The sequence below is a fragment of the Haliotis asinina genome, chromosome 12 (genome assembly GCF_037392515.1).
Source record: "Haliotis asinina isolate JCU_RB_2024 chromosome 12, JCU_Hal_asi_v2, whole genome shotgun sequence".
In the NCBI taxonomy this organism is placed as follows: domain Eukaryota; kingdom Metazoa; phylum Mollusca; class Gastropoda; order Lepetellida; family Haliotidae; genus Haliotis; species Haliotis asinina.
In genome coordinates this window covers 55,586,652-55,613,277 of record NC_090291.1, presented here as the reverse complement: position 1 = coordinate 55,613,277, position 26,626 = coordinate 55,586,652, and the positions used below count along the sequence as shown (strand labels likewise).

Below are 26,626 nucleotides of genomic sequence, written 5' to 3'. Positions count from 1 at the left end.
ACAGATTCTACCCATGTGCAGAATCAAACACTTGGCTATCCCACTCCTGTCTCCTGACAAGGTGTAATACTGCTGAACTCGCTCAAATGAACTACCAGGTGCATTAAGAGTTGACCCTTCTAAAATCATGTTCTCATCTTGATACATTAAGGATACCACGATCTCTTATGTTAACACCATCCAGCTATCACAGATAAGACATACACAGATTCAAATACACCACCTCACACTGGTCTCTAGTGTTTTTCCAGTAATACTTAAACATCTAATCTCAAATACAAGACAAGACTTTACAGACAGATTATTTTATTTTGTGGTGTTAACAGTAGCTGTAGGCATTATTTCTGTACTGTAATGTAGGACTAGACCCATAATTACAACTATGATTGTAAACTTTCCCTTGGGTGAGGTATAACAGATAATTACAGATGTACAATCAGAATTGTAACAAAAATTGCTTTTTCATCTCCGCAGAATTCTTTTAAGTATATTTGCATATTATTTGCATGATCTGAAGAATCCAGTCTGTTAGAGAATGGCCAGTTGAACTGTAACACTTAGTCTTTAGTGTTTCCAGAGAAAAACATGGAAGTATTATACATCTCAGACATTCCATACAATGTACGATTGTGAATGCACAATGGCATTTAGAAGGTTGTCAGATGTAATATATGTTATATTTGGGATTACACATTTGTAGTTAAGTACAGATTGTAGTATATTTTTTGGGGGTTGAGTTCCATCCAGGATACCTTCATAAGCTGTTATAACTCTACCAGGAAATAATGTTGTGACTCCAGGTCATAACTTGACCGACAGCACATCACTTCGCTTTACACATCAGAAATCACTTAAATCTTTTCTTTCTATCTGAAATAGCATCACAGTTTATTCGCTGATAACATAATCTACTTAATTTAATACATAAGTTATCATCACACTAGGATTACACTGTATTGTCTAGTATGAGGGTCACATTCTACTCGTACTAGGATCACATTGTCTACCCAAACTAGGATCATGTGGACACATTGTACATTAAAGAATAATATCATGAAGCACCTGTTCTGGCAATGTCAGTGCAGCTATGTACACAGGTACAGAGAAGTAAAAACCACCAAACTCTGTCAACCTGTATTAATTAGATTCAAGAGATATAAACAACAACTGTAAATAACAGACTTACTGGCAATGTAAAAATCTATAAAAAGAAAAGTACATGATCTGTAATCTATAATATGAGCTTTGAAGAAACATCATGGCAAAATCAAAAACATGAGCTAAGAAGAAACATCTTGTCAACATAAAAAACATGAATGTAGAACATCCTGTGACATGATCATATGGATAGACAACTAATGACATGGTCACTTGTGACTAAATTTCAAAACCATGATTGGTTTGCAAACTATTTAGCCTAAAGCTATTAACTAACATATTACACACAGCAACTTCATTATGATACATACAGTATTACTGGGTCAAGGCTGTTCTTCCATCAGTTTGATCAGTTTGTGACCATTTATTTTTGTGCCTGAAATGCTATTCCTACATAATATGTCAGGAATACAACATGCCTATACAGGAACTATGGTACTTCACGACATCAGACCCATTGTTCATACTGCAAAACAAAGTGAATGAAGACCAGACTATGAAATTTCACATATTTCCTGTATATTTTTAGCAACAGCAAACAATTTACTTGAAACATTTAAGATATGTCCACAGCGTAACAAATGTTTTGATTTTCATATTAAATAGGGATTTGATATTTTTTAAATCAAGTTCAAAGGAAAGTCTGGCCTAGGCAAGGATACCATCTGAACAGAGTCTCGGCACTGCACAAAAGCATATGATGACCTTGACGACAGAAAACAACAGCCAGAATACAGGAACTCCATTGTCTAAGCGTGAACCCACATCATCAGTAGTATCTGATTATTAGAGAATCAATATGTTGAACACAAGCAGGATAAGTAGACCTAAAAATAATATCATGGTCAGCTGTTTTGTTCATATGCTCCCAACCTGAGTCACAAGTAGGCATCTTTGATTCTCCTCACAATGTCTGCTCTGTTAGTACAATAAATACCCTGGTTTCCATTCCAAGGGGCAATCACACTAAGGTGGTTGTAACTCCCTTTCTTTAACAAACATTTATGACGGTCCTAGTGCAGGACCTAATCACAGAACAACATGGGCCCTTTTGCTACCAATTCACTTTTGCTTCACTGTGAGCATGATTTGTGTGACATAATGCCAGAAGTAGTCATCCAAGCAGATTTCTGCTTCCAGCATGAGATTACGTTAGATGTGACTAAAACAGTGATTGAAGAACATTGAGAAACATTAGATAATTCCAAATGTTTACAAAAGTCAAAGAAAACAACATATAGGTTTCTATATATATAACACCTTACTAGTTGTCAATAACGATTTAAGAAAAAGTTGTAGTACTTCATCCAATACATCGTATGACTCTTGGCAAAATACCACATATAGTTGGTGAAGTCACCAGGAAGCTTCCTGAAGTTAGTTCATCTGTGGCTTTTCAGTCTGGCAATCTGTCCAACAGACAGATTTGAACACAACAGCGATTATGTCTGTAACCATCATACCCATGGTGAAGAGACAACTGCCCCACTTGACCTGGTGAGAAGAAAGCAGGAAGATGGCCGAGGTATACTGAGGTTGTCCCAGCAGGACCCCCAAGTGTTTCCCTGTGTCTACACTTACTGTCTCCACCAGCTCCCTGCAACATGGAACAAGAGGACACTGACTTGTGTGCAGGCACCAGTCACTATTCTTTGCGTCCAAGCTTTAGCCTCATGATTCATAATAGCTAGTGGGGGATGATGTTTTTTTCATTGAGAAGCATATATCATGTGAAAGACTCCCTCCTCCTCAAATTTAAATACAAGTAAGTGACTCTCCCTCCCCTGCATGTCATGTACAAATTTGATCATACCCACCTCACCTCCCCCAAAACAAAATGGGTGACCCCCACCAGCTGTAAATAATGAATGGTCCCTCAGGACCTCCTTGGTGACAGGAAAAACTGACTTCCTGCCAGCCTCCATACTGGTCCACATTTAAGAGCGGAGTAAGTGTCCCCAGTGAGACATTAAAGTGACTTAATTTGGGACATATTATAACTATTCTGTCATGGATGTTTTCTGATTTTACAATTCTGTTCTGAAAAAACATTTCCTCTGTTAACCTTTGAATTTCTTGTACCCACCAATGAGAGGTCATGTGGTAACAAAGGTTAAGCTTAAACTCACCAATCGGAAAAGACATTCAGAATATATTAAATATTTGATGCATTTGAGAAAGAGTAATTAAAGTATTTGAGTATCAACTGATCCAGAGCTACACACACAGAATCAGGACACTACGCATATGAGCCTTGCTGAAAAACTACATGAATTATCACTCTGCTGTAAACATAGCTCCGCTGTAAACATAGCTCCGCTGTAAACATAGCTCCGCTGTAAAGATAGCTCCGCTGTTCACAGAATTACAATTTTGTGTCTTAGTGAACCAACTTCAACAAGCTATGAAAAACATAAACATTAAAGTGTGAGTGACAGTTTTTATACTTACTCATATTCGACACAATTAATGCGTGGGGTTTGTGAAGAAACTATAAAACATGAAAAGCTGTACGTGAAGTAATGAAGTACTGACCTGGGACTGTCATGCTACTGCCAGTCTCGGGAGTGACAAGCTGACTCGCAATGTCCGTCATGAATGTACAACTAGCAGCACTTTCTTCACATCTGAATCAAAAACTTCAGCATAAATACAATTTATTCTATATGACATCCAAAGAGGTCTGTATACCTGCATATGGCTAGAGTTCATGAAATAAAGCCATGGACAACCCTTTGTGAGCTTAACTGTTTCATCTGATGATGGAAAGAATACAATATCCAGATAACAATGTAATTTCCCTTAGCCAACATTCCATTACAGTTTTTTGTCAACTGTCCTGAATACTTTTGTGATTGCTGGCCTTGAATTGTCAAAGTAAAAACTTTGTCACAATAAAACAGTCTGGCATAGATGGTATGAAGTCATTTCTCCAAATTTCTCCATCTATTTTAGGTCAGTTAGATATCAGATATCTCTGGTTGAAACACTCAGTGTCATGCAGGTGTTGCTATTGTTGAGACAGTAATACAAGACACAACAAATGACATCCACCTTTTTTTGTCTGCTTCTGAAATCCAGATCTCGTACACTGTCAGCTTGTTGCTGTCTCTGAATGATCGAACACTCACACTGAAACATTACAGTGTCATATAGTCACATGGAAGAGATCGCCAGAGAGTGGATAACACTGTATTGGAGTACAACATCAACAATATGTAAGGCCAAACATTTGATATTCTGGGACAGCCCATAATTGTCTCCTTAAAAAATTGAAAGGTGTTTAACACACTCGCATATAATTTGCAGGACATGTTGAATTAAGTTCGTTGCCTACATTAAACATGTAAAATACCAAACCTGGCTCTAGATAAAAAGAAGTTTGCATCATAATACATCTAACATAAGTATGTGAACCATGAGCACATGCCTGTCAGACACATACGCAGACACATTTAGACAGTATCCAAACCATGGTCTTACTTGCGACATCCACCGACACCCTGAATAGATTCCACATAAGACTTAAGACTTGACTTGAAGTTGTCCAGATCTTCAGTCTTGACTTCAAAGTTCCTCTGTATCATCAGCATCTACAATAACACATGGTGGACACATGTTATAGTGTATCATTTACACAACACATGGTGGACACATGTTATAGTGTAACTTTTACACAACACATGGTGGACACATGTTATAGTGTATCAGTTACACAACACATGGTGGACACATGTTATAGTGTATCATTTACACAACACACAGTGGACACATGTTATAGTGTATCATTTACACAACACATGGTGGACACATGTTATAGTGTATCATTTACACAACACACAGTGGACACATGTTATAGTGTATCATTTACACAACACATGGCGGACACATGTTATAGTGTAACTTTACACAGCACATGGTGGACACATGTTATAGTGTAACTTTTACACAACACACGGTGGACACATGTTATATTGTAACTTTTACACAACACACGGTGGACACATGTTATAGTGTAACTTTACACAACACATGGTGGACACATGTTATAGTGTAACATTTACACAACACACAGTGGACAAATGTTATGGTGTAACATTTACACACACGGTGGACACATGTTATAGTGTAACTTTTACACAACACATGGTGGACACATGTTATAGTGTATCAGTTACACAACACATGGTGGACACATGTTATAGTGTATCATTTACACAACACACAGTGGACACATGTTATAGTGTATCATTTACACAACACATGGTGGACACATGTTATAGTGTATCATTTACACAACACACAGTGGACACATGTTATAGTGTATCATTTACACAACACATGGCGGACACATGTTATAGTGTAACTTTACACAGCACATGGTGGACACATGTTATAGTGTAACTTTTACACAACACACGGTGGACACATGTTATATTGTAACTTTTACACAACACACGGTGGACACATGTTATAGTGTAACTTTACACAACACATGGTGGACACATGTTATAGTGTAACATTTACACAACACACAGTGGACAAATGTTATGGTGTAACATTTACACACACGGTGGACACATGTTATGGTGTATCAATTACACAACACATGGTGGACACATGTTATAGTGTATCATTTACACAACACACAGTGGACACATGTTATGGTGTAACATTTACACAACACACAGTGGACACATGTTATAGTGTATCATTTACACAACACACAGTGGACACATGTTATAGTGTATCATTTACACAACACATGGTGGACACATGTTATAGTGTAACTTTTACACAACACATGGTGGACACATGTTATAGTGTATCATTTACACAACACATGGTGGACACATGTTATAGTGTATCATTTACACAACACACGGTGGACACATGTTATAGTGTATCATTTACACAACACATGGTGGACACATGTTATAGTGTAACTTTACACAACACACGGTGGACACATGTTATATTGTAACTTTTACACAACACACAGTGGACACATGTTATAGTGTAACTTTACACAACACATGGTGGACACATGTTATAGTGTAACATTTACACAACACACAGTGGACAAATGTTATGGTGCAACATTTACACACACGGTGGACACATGTTATGGTGCATCATTTACACAACACACGGTGGACACATGTTATAGTGTATCATTTACACAACACACAGTGGACACATGTTATGGTGTAACATTTACACAACACACAGTGGACACATGTTATAGTGTATCATTTACACAACACACAGTGGACACATGTTATAGTGTATCATTTACACAACACATGGTGGACACATGTTATAGTGTAACTTTTACACAACACATGGTGGACACATGTTATAGTGTATCATTTACACAACACATGGTGGACACATGTTATAGTGTATCATTTACACAACACATGGTGGACACATGTTATAGTGTATCATTTACACAACACACAGTGGACACATGTTATAGTGTATCATTTACACAACACACGGTGGACACATGTTATAGTGTATCATTTACACAACACATGGTGGACACATGTTATAGTGTAACTTTACACAACACACGGTGGACACATGTTATATTGTAACTTTTACACAACACACGGTGGACACATGTTATAGTGTAACTTTACACAACACATGGTGGACACATGTTATAGTGTAACATTTACACAACACACAGTGGACACATGTTATGGTGTATCATTTACACACACGGTGGACACATGTTATGGTGTATCATTTACACAACACATGGTGGACACATGTTATAGTGTATCATTTACACAACACACAGTGGACACATGTTATGGTGTAACATTTACACAACACACAGTGGACACATGTTATAGTGTATCATTTACACAACACACGGTGGACACATGTTATAGTGTATCATTTACACAACACATGGTGGACACATGTTATAGTGTAACTTTACACAACACACGGTGGACACATGTTATATTGTAACTTTTACACAACACACGGTGGACACATGTTATAGTGTAACTTTACACAACACATGGTGGACACATGTTATAGTGTAACATTTACACAACACACAGTGGACACATGTTATGGTGTATCATTTACACACACGGTGGACACATGTTATGGTGTATCATTTACACAACACATGGTGGACACATGTTATAGTGTATCATTTACACAACACACAGTGGACACATGTTATGGTGTAACATTTACACAACACACAGTGGACACATGTTATAGTGTATCATTTACACAACACACAGTGGACACATGTTATAGTGTATCATTTACACAACACATGGTGGACACATGTTATAGTGTAACTTTACACAACACATGGTGGACACATGTTATATTGTAACTTTTACACAACACACGGTGGACACATGTTATAGTGTAACTTTACACAACACATGGTGGACACATGTTATAGTGTATCATTTACACGACACATGGTGGACACATGTTATAGTGTAACATTTACACAACACACAGTGGACACATGTTATGGTGTAACATTTACACAACACACGGTGGACACATGTTATGGTGTAACATTTACGCAACACACGGTGGACACATGTTATAGTGTAACTTTTACACAACACATGGTGGACACATGTTTTAGTGTAACATTTACACAACAAACGGTGGACACATGTTATGGTGTAACATTTACTCAACACACAGTGGACACATGTTATAGATGATGCAATATTATTGCATCAATGTATGAAACAAGAGAAGAAATAGGCGCTAGCTGCACTAAACTGAAACAGATGGTGCAGACAAAACATATATAACAGGAGACAAAGTTGTTAAAATCTAAATATTTTAGATATTTAAATACTTACCTTACCATAGGTCAATAGCATATTACCTCGAGTTTCGCTAGTAGGAGATCTGACGGAGTTGACTTGATACTGTGTTCCTGGTGACTTACTCAATGTATAATCTGAAAGCCCGAATGGGACAAAGTAACTGCTCTTCTGGATCCTCTGGACCGATGATGGCAGTAACAGGAGGGATGGTGAATAATCTATCTGGTTGACCTGGCAGCTGGTTCTTCACCAAGTGTGCAGCACCATGTCTGGTCTGTTCAAACCGGACCCTAGTCACATCCAGCACATGAATTTCGCTAACTCTCGCTGCTGTAGCTAGCGCCAACAGAAACACCATCTTCCTTGTTAAGTTGTCAGACGATGCCCTGTTCAGCGGCTCGTAGGGGCAACTTCTAAAATGCTGCAGCACAACGTCCAGGTCCCACGCTGGCTGCCGGAACTTAACTTTTTGGTCCTCCAGCTTGAACACCTTTAACATAGTGATTAATTCGGGGATCTTCGAGACCTTCCTATCTCCTCTGACAGCTAACACTGAATTTAGTGCTGACAGGTAAGTCCCAATAGTAATGCCCCTGAGCTTCCTCGAGTACTGCAAATAACGTAAAAACTCCGCCAGCGGGTCTTGTGACTTTGGGGCACAGAACTTCTCAAATGTGACCCACTTGTAATCATAGAGTGATCGGATGGAAGCTCTGTGCATCCGGGCAATAATCATTACCACTTGAGATGAGTACCCCTTGGCCGTCAAAGTCCCTTGCAAATGGTCCAGGTGCAAAGATGAAACCGCTGTCTGACTGTGGGGATGGCGCAGCAACTGATCACACTCTGGAAGCCGGAACGGATTTCTTTCTGTGAAGCGGCACAATTCTGGGAACCATGTCCTCGCTGGCCACCAGGGCGCGACCAAAAGCAGACGAATTCTCATCGAGAGCTTGAGTTTCGCCACACACGCTGGAATTAGTACTGGCGGCGGGAAGGTGTACGCATCCAGTCCTTCCCAAGACATCGAAAGAGCGTTGACCGCTCAAGCTGCCGGGTCTGGTATCGGAGACACGTACACTGAAAGCTGAGCATTGAGCTTCGTGGCAAATAGGTCTATCAGCGGGCGTCCGTGATCTTGACATATGAGCCGAAGTATCTCCGGGTGAAGCATCCACTCGGTCAGGGATGGCTTCCCTGGTCAAGAGAGCGCATCGGCTAGGACGTTCCTGCAATGTGGGATATGACGAGCTCTGGCCTCGATGATGTTTGTGTCTAGAATGCTGGCTAGGCGGAACATCTGATCCAGTTGGGACTTGGATCCGGTTGTCCCCTGTCTCAAAATCAGCCATACCACCGTCACGTTGTCTGAGACAATCAGTAGGTTGGAGTGGCGTAGCAAGGCCGCCCAGAGGCTTACGGCTAGAATCACTGCTTCCAGCTCAAGGTTGTTGATGTGCCAATTTGCTTCTACGTTGGACCAGAGCCCCGAGGCTGTTCGATCGTTTAGGTGCCCACCCCAACCCTAGAGTGACGCGTCAACAAAACTCCATCACAGGCGATGTGCGCTGACAGTCAGTGAACGCCAGCTCCTTCTTCTGCGGTGGAGGGATCTGCCCCGGCGATCCGCTGATCTGGACAACGAACATCGGCGCCGACATACGCTGGATGAACTGCTCGGGGACTCTAACACTGGTAACAGCAGTGACGCCCCGCGGCACTCCAAACGCCAATGTGCCCAAACCTGGCGCCGACTTCTCTACATCTAGCGTATCAGCAGCTTGATAGCGCTGGTAATCGGATGTGCTCCTCTCTCGGCATCTCGTCTGTAACATACGGGACCAGCTGAGGAGCCCTCGTCTGGGGCGCCGTCTGTCCTTGAGATACGCCTGGCGTCACCGATGGGGCAGGTACAAGTAGCACTCGCAGTGTCCGTTGTACCTCCGGGAGTGCAAGGGCATCAGGTCTCGACAAATCCATCCAACCTCCTGTCTGGGTGGTAGGCATCGACGTCGGTATTGGCATTGGCGTCGGTATGGGCGTCCGCATCGGAAACGTCGTAGGAGTCTGTCTCAGCACTGGCTCCGCCCGAGCAGCAGTATCAGATGTCACCCCAGGTATCTCCAATGCTGTGTGCATCTCCGGCGTGCAGGGTAGAGACAACCTCGATCCAGAAGAGGATGCAGGAGAACGTGACATCTTCCACAGTCTCTGTGTCTTCCTCTTCCTAACCACCACCAAAAACGCCTTGAACTCAGCAACAGACAATCCCAAACACGCTGTACAACGCTGCAGAAGGGTGCACGATACCTTAGCACAGTCCGGACGATAAGGGTGTGGGTCCTTGCTGGACTTCAGGCCTTTGCAAACTTCACAGAAGTGACGTGTCATGCACAACTACTGTAATAGACAGAAATATAAATGTAATAATAAGGATAAAGAAAAAATCCCCCTTACCATGTAAAGGACTGCTCCACTCACGCGTGCAGCATGCTTGCAATAGACAAGTGAAATAGCTGCCACTTTGAAAATGACAGCAAAATTTATACTTAACACCGCGCTAAGTAATACAAAGCTTAAATACAGAGGACATAACTATCAATAGAAACAATCCGCCAACAAAAGAAACCAATCCGGTCAAAATTACGGAGGCAACAACGAAAATAGGAGACATGCTACTGTGTCTGTTACAAGGTAGCTGACAAGTGTACCATAACAAAAATAATCATTACAATCACCACTAAGATTGACAAATATACATACCACACACTAAGAACCTGAAAGGAATCAGTGCACGAGCGTAGTATAGTCAAACTTTATTAGCTGGAAAAATAAATCTAGCAACCCAAACACGTTTCAATCAGACGACACTTGAAGTAAAAGTGCACAGTGGGGAGATCCAGATACTTCCATATCATGAAAGTCGCCTGTTGCGAGGTGGCCATTCAAGATTGAATAGCAATTCAACTCCGTCAGATCTCCTACTAGTGAAGCTTGAGGTAATATGCTATAGACCTATGGTAAAGTAAGTAAAAAATGTGTAGAACATAAGGTGGATAACAGCTACATCATCCAGGAGCCAAGGCCAAATAAATTCTGAATATAACATACCAGGCATTCAGGCTCGGACACAACCTCTTCATCAACAAAGTTGTCAAAGTTCACCTGAAAAACATAAACAACATTTGCACTGCACATACAATGATACAAAACACAACAAGAATGTCAAATAAATGTACATTGTATGCATATTTTTGAAATGGTAACTATGGCAACTGCATGTAAGATTTAAAAACGTAAAAGTGGGAAATTACCTTAGATTCCAGCTTGTCTATGAGATTCTCCAGCCGGTCAACCTGCAGCATCAGCCCTTGGCTTCCATAACCTGCACAATACACACACTTAACACTGCTGTAACACTGCACAATATACAGATAGTTAACCCTGCTGTAACCTCCTGCACAATCCACACACAGTTAACACTGTTGTAACCCTGCACAATATACAGATAGTTCACACCACTGTAACACCCTGCACAATGCACACACACATACTTAACATCGCTTTAACGCCCTGCACATTACACACACATACTTAACATCGCTGTAACACCTTGCACAATATACAGAAAGTTAACACTGCTGTAACACCCTGCACAACACACACACATGCTTAACATCGCTTTAACACCCTGCACAATCCACACACATACTTAACATCGCTGTAACACCCTGCACAATATACAGAAAGTTAACACTCCTGTAACACCCTGCACAATCCACACACACGCTTAACATCGCTTTAACACCCTGCACAATCCACACACACACTCATCATCGCTGTAACACCCTGGACAATATACAAAAAGTTAACACTGCTGTATCACCCTACACAATATACACTGAGGTAACATCTGCCTGTTGCACCTCACATAAATAAAAATATGGGACTGACCCTCAAGAAGAATATACAAGTGTCATTGCAGGTCAAATCCAGACTGACCAACAATTTGTTGAATTATCAAAAGTCTGTGATTTGGTATTCAATTACTTAAATTGCTTCATTTCAAGGAAAACATCCTGCTTTTCTATCGTTGATAAGAGTTACAGCTATACTTGATATGAGGAAAGATGTTACTGCTTCAGTTTGACATAGTGGAGAAGATAACTGTGGTGTTTGATAAGCATCACTGAAATGATATGAGTACCAAACCCTCCACTTCTGTAACCATGACAACAGGTAAGTAAGCAAGAAGTACAGCTGGTACAGCAAGACTGCAGAGGATAGCTTGTATGATGTTAAACATGCATAGGCTTGCACAGTATGAAAATAGAAGTAGCACGCATACATGTCAAACAGGGTATAGGTGATTAATAGCGTTACCTAGCTAATATAATAATAATGTTAATAACTAGATACTTTCTGTCAAAGGTCTTAAATTAACCAAATATTGGGGTTAACAGTAAACAGAAATGAGCAAATATTGTTAATCGATTCAGTTCACAGCAATACTGCAGCAAGATGAAAGAGGCAGCCAAGACTGGACCAGACAAACACGTGACTGGACCAGGCAAATACATGACAAAGCATGAACACACTCATGCTATGTGATACAATCAGCGATCAAACAGTGTTTGTTGTTTCACGCCACCCTCAAAACATAACCATTCTGACTGATGTTAGAGGCAGAAAACCACACTATCTGGTACAATGACTCAGCATTAAGCAGGTCACTAAGCCTCACCTCCTTGGCCAGCTATATAGACTTCTGAAGACCTTATCTAACCTGGGATCAACAACCTAACATCTTCTCTAGTCTGCTAAAACAAGAAGCGTGGAAGCTCTACACAGGGCCAAGTATCTGAGTCAAACATCTTCTCTTGTCTGCTCAAACAAGAAGTGAGGAATCTCAACACAGGGCCAAGTATCTGGGTCTAACATCTCTAGTCTGCTAAAACAAGAAGCGTGGAATCTCTACACAGGGCCAAGTATCTGAGTCTTGCGTCTGCTCTAGTCTGCTACAAGAAGTGTGGAATTCCTGCTAGAGGATATTAAAGGTTCTCTCATCTAACTTGACATGCCATATATGACATGCTCTAACATGGAAGGATATGAGATCTTCATTCCAGACTGTATACGAGGAATGTCATAACCCCAACTAGACCTGCTTTCTGGCGGGAGCATACATCTGTTGTGAATTTACATGAAAGATTCTCAAGATTCTCAGGGCTATGCATCATAGGAACGCAAAGCTTTTTCACCTATCAAACACTGATTGTATGTAAATATGTTCAAGTTGCCTCTCCTATTTCTGTTAGTGCCAGGAAATGATGCTAGACCAGTGCATGTTACACAAGAAACCATGAGCATCGAGTACAGAAGCTGAGAGACACACACAGTAGAAAAGATTAGGAGAAAATTTTCAAAAATACTTAATGAGAATATTTACCATCCACAATATTTTCAAATGCTGCAAGTTGTTGTAAAAACAATTAAGGTGTTAAAACTTTTCATCACATGCATCAATTGAAGTCAATGAATTATATACATTGAGAGAAACAAAGAAATTAGAAAAAGAGGGAAATTCAAGCATTCTTCTAAAAAAGGAACACTGCCATTAAGTGTTATTTGTTTCTCTCAGTATATATCATCTATCAAGCATACTGAGTCAGTAAAACAATATCCTGTATCAAATATCACTTGTGACTGACATATTTAGTATATACATACTGGTATCATGCACGTTCATATCCAGACAGAAGTTATAGATGGTCAGAATAGCAGTAGGATGCTATAGAGGGGGCAGCACAATCCAGGCAATACTAGTATATGAGAATTATACCACAGAATCTAGGCAATATATGATAATTATACCACAGAATCTAGGCAATATATGAGAATTATACCACAGAATCTAGGCAACATATGAGAATATGTCACATGTCTATTGAGTATTTACACAAATAATTAATTCAATTACTGTCATACATCACATATCACACAACTAGCCATATTTACTATTACAATTATGACATGAAATTTAAGTAAAGGTGTCTGTTTCCTCATCAATGTGACATAAGACCAATGAAAGCAGATCCAATGTCATCACCTGGAGTTAATACATAATTATCAACAGCAACAATGTTATCATATCATTACATCAAGTGGGAAATACACAACAAATCATTACAAAAATATGACCATGCTGACTTACCTTCACTGGTTGTGCTCTGAGAGCTGGCCTGTCGCTTGGCTCTGCGCACTATCCGACCTGTAACAGTGAGTGTGGGAGTAAGAAGGTGTCTATGTGAGTGAGTCGATAAATCTACATTAGACCATAATCCTGTGGAAAATGCCGGTCTGAGAGCAGAAATACATATTCTGAACTACTTCCTTCTCAGAACTGCTCATTTTGAATTTTGAAAACTTATCTCTATTCTATAATAGTGCAAAACAAAACTGTGGCTCTTACAAAATTACATCAGCAAGTGTGATAATATGTTTTAGGCAGAAAACTTGACATACAAACACTACGATGGTGTATTGTGACATTCAGTTACCTCAACATTGGATGCTACTCCTTGTGTCGTGTTCACAATGTCACAATGTTAAGACCTCCCCTTTGAGTAAAAACAATAAGAATCATAATGATAATTATAGTTTTTGAAGAAAAAACTTAAAACATACTCCATACATATTTGTTGTGTTACAGAACCTGTTCAAGCAAATACATAATGTAAACACTATTTAGATGAAAACTAATCTTCATGGATTCCTGAAATAGACCTTTCAACCTGAAAATATTGGGCACAAACAACCGCACACCCCACTCCCATACCACTTATGCTGTGTCACATTTATTCTAATTATTCTAAATTTAGAAGTCTCCAGAATTCAGTTTGAACAAAGATAAAGAAAACTAAAAATGACAATTCAAAAATATATTGTAGTCATGATAATGTTGATGGTGTCAAAAGAAGATTCCCTTAAAAACTGACTGACTGGCTCCATATGCATTTGCCTGGAACTTTACTGGAAACAAAATACATTATATAAACACTAAAACACCACTAAATTGGACATTTTAGGCTCAGATTTACTACCTTCATGGTGTTTTACTATCAACAATCCCAATACTTCATCAACAGTCATCAACAACAGCCAGTCATCAACAACAGCCAGCTATCAACAACAGCCAGCATCAACAACAGCCAGCCATCAACAACAACCAGTCATCAACAACAGCCAGCCATCAACAACAGCCAGCCATCAACAACAACCAGCCATCAACAGTCAGCCATCAACAACAGCCAGTCATCAACAAAAGCCAGTCATCAACAACAGCCAGCCATCAACAACAGCCAGGCATCAACAACAACCAGCCATCAACAACAACCAGCCATCAACAACAGCCAGCCATCAAACAGCCAGTCATCAACAACAGCCAGCCATCAACAACAGCCAGCCAACAACAACAGCCAGGCATCAACAACAGCCAGCCATCAACAACAACCAGCCATCAACAGTCAGCCATCAACAACAGCCAGTCATCAACAACAGCCAGTCATCAACAACAGCCAGCCATCAACAACAACCAGCCATCAACAACAACCAGCCATCAACAGTCAGCCATCAACAACAGCCAGTCATCAACAAAAGCCAGTCATCAACAACAGCCAGCCATCAACAACAGCCAGTCATCAACAACAGCCAGCCATCAACAACAGCCAGGCATCAACAACAACCAGCCATCAACAACAACCAGCCATCAACAACAGCCAGCCATCAACAGCCAGCCATCAACAACAACTAGCCATCATCAACAGTCAGCCATCAACAGTCAGCCATCAACAACAACCAGTCACCAACAATGGCCAGCCATCAACAGGTCATGTCAAGTAAAGCTTAACACAGAGTTCATCAGATGGTTAAGAACTTCTTCAAATGTTTTCCATGTCCTATAAGTGTTCATCTAGCCATAATGCAGTTAGGCATTGTCTCGGTACCTGGTATAGTAGATCCTGTCTTCTTCATGGCCTCCATGTCAACAGGTTGTATGTCTGCCCTGAATATACAAACAACCATCACCAAGTGAAGCACTTTTAACACCTTTCTGCTTCTTTAGATAACAATGTCATCAGTCTCAAGTTTGTGGATTCAACTTACCCATGTCAGGACCGATGATCAGAAAATACAGGTCATTTGAATTTATTGCATTTTGACGAACTGATTCATATTAGAATGATAATAAAATATATACACAGACAAATTTCAACAAAAATGTTGATCTTTGCAGGACAGTTAGCAACATTTTCTCAAAGTTACCCAAACATATTAATGTCAAAGGTCATGGAGGTCTGTAAATCTAAAAAAATAATGCCGCACCTACCAAGTGTTGGGAGTGCACACAGAATAATGCAGCACAAACAAGCAATGAATGATACAAAATGTTTCCTAATAACCTTCAAGAGTCCTTGACCTCTAATGTATCATGTGGCAGAATTTTCCGACACATGTAAAGTTTTGTAATTGCAGTGTTAACCCAATAAATGCTAATTACACAACCACATTTTACGAATACCTGACATATGTTGTTGAAAAAATATTTCATTTATTCAAACTTGAAATTCTTTGTAAGTACAGCCGTCCCTCGCAATAATGCGGGTCTCGGGGTCCATGGACAACCCCCCGCATTATTAGACACCCAAATTATTGCTCACATGAATATAGGTCGAGTTAAGGACCCAGCAACAAGAGCGTATATATACATTGCATTCGTACATGTGTGTGTGTATATATACAAAACATACAGTATGTGAATCTGTGAATGGTTACGAAACTATCGTGTCACAGAGAAAATAAAACTTACAAAAGTGTTTCTGTGTTTTCTTTCGGTAAGACTAATCTTTAATATGCAAATCTGCTAATGTGGCATGATATGGTCAGTAGTTTTACCTGGCGCTGTCAAACTGGCACTGGCATTGTTTTCCAAATAAAGGGAAATTTCAGATTGCGCGGTAGACTTTCTCCCATAATGTAACAGTATACATGATTGTTACTAATCGTTCAGATATTAAAATGTATGGGAGTTAGAAGTGAGCAATGACTTCCTTCTTTTCAGATTCTGATGTCAACTCACCTTCTCGAACACATGGAGAGGCAGTGACATGCGAGCAGTTTAGCCAATCAAATATATTGTATCATTTTGTTTACATAAAGAAAGGCAGTGATTGGATAATCGCTTTAAAATCCGGAGAATGTCCACGGTGTGACAAGATTGAAGAGAAAACACGAAATGAACTTTAACTAACACTACGTTTATTTGATGGCATGATAAAAATATGAATATTGATCAAAGTATGTGTACTTTTGTATATTTACATGTATTTACAGGTTCATAGTCCTGCATTTAACAATGCAAAAAAGTCAAGTGTTCAATTAAGGTTGACATTTTGCACGGTTATTGTCCGGATTACACACCGGTTGACACTGAGTACGCATCCGCCATGTTGTTACTCCAATGACAACACGCGGCATGTTTGATGTTCAAATTAGTTTTGACAGTTCAAAGGGCTGATCTCATTAATTTACTCAAACAACAGATAATCCAGCAACAGCTACGTGAGGTAGATGTTTATTTAACAATAAAGGATTAATTTACGACCTCAATTAGATATGGAGAACATGCGGAGATATATTACTAGGTCATTGCTTTGCTCTCATTACACAATGTGTATGAGACATGAACTTTTGGGAGCCACGGATTACCCCACAGTTTAACCAAATCCGCTGTATTGCGAAGCGCGTTATTGTGAGGGACGACTGTAATCCTCCCAGATTTGAAATTTTCATTGAATTACTGATGCAAAACAAACAGTTTCAGAAATGTAAAGGAAAGCATGTTAATACAGACACTGATTCAGCTCAAATAAATGTTTCTTTTATGTAATAAACCAGAATCAATGTCCCTTACCTCTCTCTGCGGGCCTGGAGGTCGAGTTCCTCAGAGGCTGCCTCCAGCGGCTGCTGCAGGGCTGACAATTGGTTCTGTAGCTCCCTCATCAGGAACCGGGTCACAAACTTCTCCTTTCTATCCGCTCCTTCATAACTCTGAAATAACAGAATGTCACTCCAGGTCACATGATCTCCTCAGATCTTGATCACTACAGAAGTGTCTGAGAATTTTTCTTTTTTCCAAACTTTCAAATGATGGTTATCGTTGTATGGTCTTTCCTCTGTAATTCACAGATTTGGGGATAAAAAAGAACCTGCACAACCAGTAATCAGGTTTATCCATCAGACTGTATTTATTTGCAAGGAAATCAGTAAACCAAGGAGATCAGTAAACCAAACACTATAAACACTCAAAGATGAGCAGCAGTCAACAGTGTCCTCCTGACTGGGGCAGGTGAGCTGCAGTACCTGGGATGTAGAGAAGAGCACGTTGGTCACTTTAGCTGACAGATCCTCCAGGGTTCCGTAGATTTGCTGGAAGTCCCCCAGGTGAGAGGCGAAGTAGGAACACAACTCCCCTGTGTCAATATTGCTGGAGAGGAAGAAGCAGTCATGACATTAATGTTGCCCACCCTCCAAACATGCTAAAACAAAATCAAACAATAAAGTACATACATGTTATGTATCTGATAAAGCCAACAGATTGGTCAGTGGTCAGTGACATAATGGTGAATCTCCAAAGCTTTGAAAGAATATGTTTTTACACTGCTTCTACTGTCTTAATATTCCAACAATATGATGGCAGGGGTCACCAGAAATGGGCCTGAATGAAGATGTTAAAATTGATCATATTGTTACAGAGTGCAGTAATTACATCATGATATTTCCATTAAAACAATTTAAGTCAACATGGCTTAATCTCATCAAATATGACAATTACCTATTCATGCCAATAACTCGTGCAGAGTTGCCTCCCTTAGCAGTGCCGGGATCTGCTAATAGTGAGTGTGAATGGAACTTCTCCCTGACAGCAATTCTCGGTTATTATGAAATTGTATCCTAAGTGTACTTGTGGATTTACACATGAATATTCTACCAGATAACACACAGATCCCAGTCAGTTATTCCTGACTTATTCGTTGTTGCAACGTGATACTTAAGTGTATTACTATGTTTAAAGGTCACATGCAACCAAAAAATCAAACATAATTAAAACACATTTATCACTTATTCATGACATATGATATACACTGCTGCTTTTAAAAAAACAAATAAACACATTATAAGCGTACAATCGCGATTCAAAAGTGCAATATTTTGTACTTGGGCTTACTTCCCCCGAAACGAAGCCCTCGGGAGACCGAACCCAGTCATAGCGGGTAGATATGCACTCAAGAGAAACGACGGCTTCCGATTGGCTGTTTCATTTGCTGATATGCTAGGTTTCATTGTGTGTAGAGAAAGATGATCTGTTTGATGGGCATTTTAGAAGTATAGCCAGTCACCAGAAAGTAAAATTCTTTATGGATAACAACTTCTTTTAGTGTACTTGATCCGTCGTTTCAGTATGGATTCATATACTGTTGTCAAACAAAATCATATACACTAAAAGAAGTTGTTATCCATGAAGAATGTATATAGAGATGTTGGGTTTGGAAAATACATATTCTCTGAATTTGCGCTCGATCCAATAAAAAAATCATGTCAGTAGAGATAGTAAACTACTGCGCGGCTGGAATCTGTCATTCGTCCAAGTACAAAGCAGGACTTGAAACTGACAAGAGTTTGCACCAGTTTCCGTCAGATCCAGTCATCCGAGAAAAAAGGATGTAGTTTGTTTGCAACCCACAGGCATAAAAATATGTCATGTGTATCACACGTGCCTAATTACATAATGTGGCAGAGACAGGACTCGGGTGCACGAGTCATAAATCAACTTATTTTCTTTATGTCGTATAGTCTGATAGGTGTTAAGTTCAAACTGCACGTGGTCAATGATTGAAGCTGTGTATTGCGTGTTGTCTTTAGCAGACAGGCAGGCAGACATATAGGTGTGAATAAATCAGACACTGAGCTTTCTCTGTGACAGAGACTGCTCACCACAATCAACATGTTTTTTTTTACATAACGAGCAGATTATTTACTTGTTTGTGTACACAACCAAGATTAGACTACTGCTCACGACCTCAGTATGCATACTGTTTCAAGCTCCGCGAATCTATTCACTGCACACGCGTTATGGACGCAGCGCAGCACAGCTGTTGAAACCAGTTTTCCCCCCAGCGCTGGGGGGAATTTAGTGAAACGTTTGAACTCCGATTTCGCAGGCTTTTTTTTCATCGCGTTTTTTTCAACTTTATAGATTGAATTGGCATTTTTTATGATTTGTTTCGGTAATTGCATACCAAAAGGTACCAGAATCTGCAAAGTTGTGTTTTACGTTGCATGTGACCTTTAACATTTACTGTGCTAACAGGTATACAGACTAACAGTTACACAAGTGAATAGATCTGAAGATCTGATCTGAGAAGGGTTTCAACTGGATGTATTCAGAGAATATACACCACTCAATAACAGCTTATTCCACTCAATTTCCAGACAAATTGTAAAATCGGACATATTTTCTTTATGTTGAACAACATCCAGGGAAATTTCCATCATCCAGACTAGAAATGTCAACACCAGATAATCTCAAGTCTTGAGGATGTGTTCAAGCAGTTGCACATGGGTGTAGCAAGCAGTCATTACTACATGAAAGAATCACTGATAATCCATGATGATACCCTGGCTTGGACATGAAGTCATGATGCCAGGCCATGTTCCAGTTATGGCTGCTAAAACACATGTACTTCTTTGTTTATACTTACAAATCAAACATAAAGCATTTGCAAATTTTACATCCAACTTTTAATGATGACTAATAAACTAAAAAATAGACTTCCTGGAGTCTTTGAGTAAAACTGAATCATGACTTGGAACTACATTTTAGAAAAAAAACCATGTGCTACATATTGTTATTGCAAGTGATTATTTCAAAATCATTTGTGTTTCAGTATAAGAAAACATGTTCGACTGCTAGTTTGTATAGTCACTGCAACCAATTTTCCAAACTAATTTCCTACTAATTCTATCAATTCCACATAAAGCTCATGTTATCATGGCAACCTGCTATAGTGGTAAATAAAATATAAGGTTAATATACCCAGTGTTGTGGGTGTCTATCTCATTGAACAGGACTCGCAGCTCTTCTTTCCCCATCACACCATCCGCGAAGAAGGCAATAAACTCTTCCCATGATATAAAACCATCATCTGAAAGGACAGACATACATGAAATACACAGAAGAAACAAACATGTCTGTGTTCTCATGCTGAACAGTTTTCTGTATACTGCAGAGCAGATCATGTGCCGGGGTGACGTAGTGAGTGAGGACCTGAGAATCAGGCTTCATGCAGTCTACCCATGAGGGGTACTGATCCTAGGTCTTTGGCAAGACAAGCAAACACTTTAACCACCAGATTACCCTACCATTCCCTAAAGTAAAGTATGCCGTCAAGAGAATATTTCCACCACAGGAGAACACATTTCCGAGCACATTTCGGAAGTTAACTGTCTGGTTTGAGGTCACATTTGCATAGTTTCAGCATTTGAAATTACATATGGAGTCCAAGAGCTCCTTATCATAATATAACATCAACGACAAATGATTTAGAAGGTCCATAGGGTAAATGAATATAGTTAACATCAAAACAAAACAAGAGATCTCCGTGACTAGGAAAATAGTCGTATCTCTCATGATTGATAGCCAGTCTAAGTAAACTTATCCTCAGTACTTTTCGTTACACTCCACCACTGAGTCTAACGAAACCTTATGGGAGGTCGCGTCAGGTAACCTTTCAGATTGACCAATCAGAACACAGTTTACCAAATCACGAAAGTGCTCATTCGCACATCCCTTATGAACTTTTTATCTTGAAAAGGTTCGTACCCGAACGATTCCAAATGCTATTTAGTGTACGATCGCTTCCGGGTGATGCACACTGCGTACATACTGCCGTGACAACGGTGAGTAAACAGTCGATGAAAATAGTGTTTTTGGCAATATTCAAGGATGTCATCTTGTGGAAATATTAGCTAATGGTAACCATGCCAACAGAAACCCCAAAGCGTATATACTGCAGGTCAAATAATTGTGTTATATGCTGATTTTTGTTTGTGGAGAAATCTGTGTCGGTGACCTGAGTATTTTGAAAGTCCCTCTGTTCCCTAAATAGTAGCCGTTGTCTGATTGGTTAAATCTATTTAACCGTCTCGCAATTGATTGGACCGTCATTGGTTGCTAAAAGGTTACCTGACGCGACCTTCTACTAGGTTTTGTGGAGTGTAACAAAAAGTACTGAGGATAAGTTTACTTAGACTGGATTGATAGCTGTCTAGTGTGGTTGTAATCATCAACGATATCAGTTTACTGGAACAACAATTAGTACACTTCACTGGTTTTACTGTCACCTTCATGGCTAGAATTACAAGCTGTACCTGTATTTACTTCAACTACTACACTGTGTACTCACCATCTTTGTCTGCTCGTCTGAACACCTGTGAACAGAAGAAACACATATGCATTGCTCACTATAATCAAATACTTATGAATTTCTTAAAGATGTTTTACTTTTAGCTTGAATTTGGGTGTTATTTTTCTAAACAAGATGGAAAGAAAAAAGGGAAAAATCCTAAGCAGACAGGAAAACAGCTAATATTCTTCCATATTCAGTTTGACAGTACTGTGGTCACTGGTCACTATCATCATAAATGAATACTGTCAGCATGGTCAAAACATTTCAAATGATTATACTTTTATTGTTTCACTTTGACTTGTCATTATAGTCAGTATCCAATAATCGTCTTTGACACCAAATGTTCATGACATGGATAATATTCCCCATTGCAGTCCTAATATGAATACATATTATGATCAGAATTCCCACACAAGACAATATCTCTGCTATAATCTCTGCTCTACCTATAATTCGAATTTTTCTAATGCATTCTCAAAGGATCTCGTCAACATGATAAATATATTAACAACTACAAGGATCTGTACTCATGTCTGGGCCAGACAAACTGGCATAAAGACATCCTGTCTCAGCCGTTCTCTACTGAGATAAAGCAGGAGATGCTAATACTGCTAGCTTTGTCAATAGGTTATTATGACAAACTGATTAAACATTTTAAAAACAAGAGTCATCAGAAGATGACATATCCCACCGGCCCCCACATGTTTGAAAGGACAAATCATCTGACAGTTACTTATTGTGTTTTCAGACAAAGTTTGAATTGTTTCCATGGAATTTATGAAAAATATAAATGCCATATATCTGTAGTCAGAAAAAGTCACCATTTCAAGATTTGTCTCATATATCTGCCAATATCTGAAATGGTTTTCGAGTTGTGCTCCAGAAACGAAGCCAATCCCTCCCTTTCTAGAGTAAGCCTGGATTGTTTCCATGGAAACAGGGTAAACATAGAAATGTCAAAACTTTGAAAATAGCAAAAGGCACCACTTTGTGGTCTGCCTCACATATCTGCCAAGTTTTGCTGAACGTTTTCGAGTTTGAGTTTCAAGGAAACTGGGAAAATGATAAATAAAAAAATAAATGTAAATAGCAAAAGGCACCACCTTGGGTTCTGCCACACATATCTACCAGGTTTTACTGACCGATATTAAGAAGTTTTTGAGTTGTGCTCCGGAAACGAACCACACCAATCTGAAATGTGTCCATGGAACCCAAGACAATAATAAATTACAAGAACCTGCAAATAGCAAAAGGCACCACTTTAGGTTCTAACTGATATATCTAACAAGCTTTGCAGAAAAATATTGCATAGTTTTGGAGTTCTGCTCCATTTTCAGACTAAAACAAAATATTTCCATGGAAACGGAGAAAATAAGACATCACAAATGCCCGCAAATACCAAAAGGCACCACTTTGGTGTCTGCCGGAAAACAACTCTCATCCCTCCATTTTGAGACAAAATCCGAAACGTTTCCATGGAAACCGAGAAAATAAGACATCACAAAAACCTGTACATAGCAAAAGGCACCACTTTGGGGTCTGCAACACATATCTACCAAGTTTTGCAGAAAAATATTGAATGTTTTTTTAGTTATGCTCCGGAAACGAAGCCCACCCCACCCCACCATTAGACTATCACTAAAATGTTCCATGGAAAAACAAAAAAAATAAAAATGCCAAAACTCTGTAAATAGCAAAAGGCACAACTATAGGTTGAGATTATAATTTATATCTGTCAAGTTTGGTCTAAAAATAATTAATGGTTTCTGAGTTATGCTCCGGAAACAAAATGATTATGGGCGTGTGGGCAGGTGGTCGGACAGACGAGGTGACAACTATATTCCCCGGCATGTGATGGTTATCAAATATTGGCCATTCATAAAAACACACAGCAATAAATAGCATGGTATGAGTGCTATACCATGTTGTTAAAGGGGCAGACTGAACTAGAATATCAAGCAAAAACGTCCAAACATAGCAAAACACTGACAAATTTTCCAGACCCTTACCCTCAGCTTGAACTGAGTCAAATACAAAGATGTAATGGTGAGACAGGGCTATTTGTGCAAGTGCCTTTGCTCTCATGGAATATCCACCTGTTGTTCTCCAACATGGAAACACTTCCTAGTTGGGTCTGCCGTGTTGTGTGGCAGCTTTTGGCACTTGCGATTAGGTGCCTTGCGCTGACAGCATGGGTTCGAATCTCGGAGGCAGGTCAAATAAAGAAAATAACAGCATTTAAACTCTGCAGCAGTTTGCTGGGCAGTGTAATCCCAAACACAACAGCTAATATTTCCCGATCTGAGAGTGAGACCGAGAAGTCATCTGCAGATACGATTACTAGCATTACTTACATCCAGAAATATCGACATTCCTCTGTCTTCAATGCTTCTGTCAGCCATAGTTGCAGGTGGTTATCAGAAGATTGCGTTACTTGTCACTTTCTGCCGACCAACAACAAATCTGGCTCCTGCTGTTAGTACACAAATCACATTTGCCATCCAAACCGGCACATCCCCCAAACGGCGCAATTACGAAAGTCAAAGCGGGAAAAGGGAGATTGTAGGAACGTAGTTTTGTTTGTTGTTTGCTTTTAAACATGCGGTATTTAGTTCCTAATGAAATGGGTTTCCAAACAAATCTCAGTCATATTCTAATATGGCTCTTATGTAAAGGCATGAAAATATGTTGCAGCACGTACCAACCTTGTACATCACTTCATACTTCAAAACTAAGTTTCATTCTAAGCTGGATCTCGACTCCGTTTGCGCGCGCCATATTACGATATGCGAGATGAAGCCCCGGGTTATTTCCACTGGCCATATTGCTTGTGTGAGACCAAACGATATCATCAAATGATATCTCCTAAAATATCTCCTCGTGAGATATCGTTTCGATGCAGATTTTGTACAATGCCCTGACATCATCAATTGCATAACTCACAATGCTGTGGCATAAAAAATATGATTAAATCACAAGTCTTTGACGTCATAAACCTGCAGACATTACAACGTTTAGACATCGCTGCTCGTGTAGTCATGTGATCAACCTAATAACGTCATAATGAAAGTGAGCTCATTCGCTTACGTCAGTCTTATTCTGCACACTAAGTTAGTTTCCCACTAATAACTAATATCATTATTGTTACTGGCATTGTATCCAGGCAATATGATATTTTATTACCATTAAGATAAATTGGTCAACAACTGATTAGATGGATCAGAAATTTCCTCCATGCAAGACTTCGCTTGTATGAAACTTAACGGCCATGAAGGTTATCAATACAGGCACGTCGCAAGGTTGTGTTATATCACCAGTTATATCACATTTTCTTCTCAGTGGTGGTTCAAATCTCTTTCAGTCCAAAACAAATCAAAACTTAACAAAATTGTAAACACAACTAGTAAAATAGCCAGGGTCAATTCCAATAGTCTTTCACTTTTTCTAAGAGGGGCGAGTACTTTCAATGTCTGAAAATAAATTATCAGTGACCCAACACATTTTTAAAATCAAAAGTATAAGCTTTTACCATCTGACCACAGTGCCAATCACCAAGACTAAAGGAGCTCGAACGTCTTTTGTACCTCAAAATATAAACCAGTGTTGATTGTCCAGTTATCATCTTATTAATTTAATTATTTTTAAGCACTTATCTCTTTTGTGGTTTTAACAATTTGTTTTTTATGTTGTACTTTGTCATTTTTTGTGTATTTTTGTCAAGCTCAAACTCCAAAACGAATCCCATTTTAAGGTAACAAAGTACACATATTGTCTATTGTCTATCAGCCCCTCAGAGAACCAGGAAATCCTGATGTACTTAGCTTTAGTGAACTCACTCAAAATTTGTTGTATGTTTCTACAGAGAAGAGTGAATGAGAGAAAAAACTGGTTGTATACCACCCTCGATAATTTTGTGAAAATATTGATACAATTTAAATGGCTCAGCTGTTAACAGAGCCACAACGACGTAATATTAATATCGTTCAAGTATTACCTCTCCGTCGTTCGTGAAACTTTTAATTTTTCTAATAAAAGTTCTCCTGTCTTGGGCGTTGGAGCGGATGGCTTTTCCGAGCACTGGTTTGATGGGTTCGAGCCTGATTACAG

At 39.4% G+C, this 26,626-nt stretch overlaps 1 protein-coding gene across 2 annotated transcripts; it reads right to left on the bottom strand.

Moving 5' to 3' along the window:
* Positions 1-289: 289 nt before the first annotated feature.
* On the bottom strand, positions 290-25,038 carry LOC137257893 (N-terminal EF-hand calcium-binding protein 1-like). Of its 2 annotated transcripts, XM_067795391.1 has the most exons (14): positions 24,874-25,038; positions 22,517-22,541; positions 21,148-21,256; positions 18,414-18,537; positions 17,965-18,101; positions 15,998-16,056; positions 14,206-14,262; positions 13,441-13,461; positions 11,306-11,376; positions 11,103-11,156; positions 4,642-4,751; positions 4,213-4,290; positions 3,694-3,785; positions 290-2,755 (listed from the first exon to the last, which is right to left on the bottom strand). In XM_067795391.1, the coding sequence occupies exons 1-14, from the start codon at positions 24,919-24,921 to the stop codon at positions 2,736-2,738; spliced, it is 1,005 nt and encodes a 334-aa protein (XP_067651492.1). In that variant the 5' UTR covers positions 24,922-25,038; the 3' UTR covers positions 290-2,735. The 2 variants fall into 2 exon arrangements, with proteins under 2 accessions (XP_067651492.1, XP_067651493.1); XM_067795392.1 differs by lacking the exon at positions 13,441-13,461 and having other exon boundaries at positions 24,874-25,037.
* Between the last annotated feature and the right edge of the window lie 1,588 nt (positions 25,039-26,626).

What these genes read in the sequence shown, in the direction of transcription:
- LOC137257893 (XM_067795391.1), bottom strand. Translation starts at nt 24,921, where the DNA reads ATGGCTGACAGAAGCATTGAAGACAGAGGAATGTCGATATTTCTGGAT. An exon ending in CTCCAGGCCCGCAGAGAGAG is followed by an intron (nt 16,057 to 17,964) that starts GTAAGGGACATT and finishes TTGTATATTCAG; the next exon opens with GGCAGACATACAACCTGTTG. An exon ending in TGTCCGAGCCTGAATGCCTG is followed by an intron (nt 4,752 to 11,102) that starts GTATGTTATATT and finishes GTGTTATTGTAG; the next exon opens with ATGCTGATGATACAGAGGAA.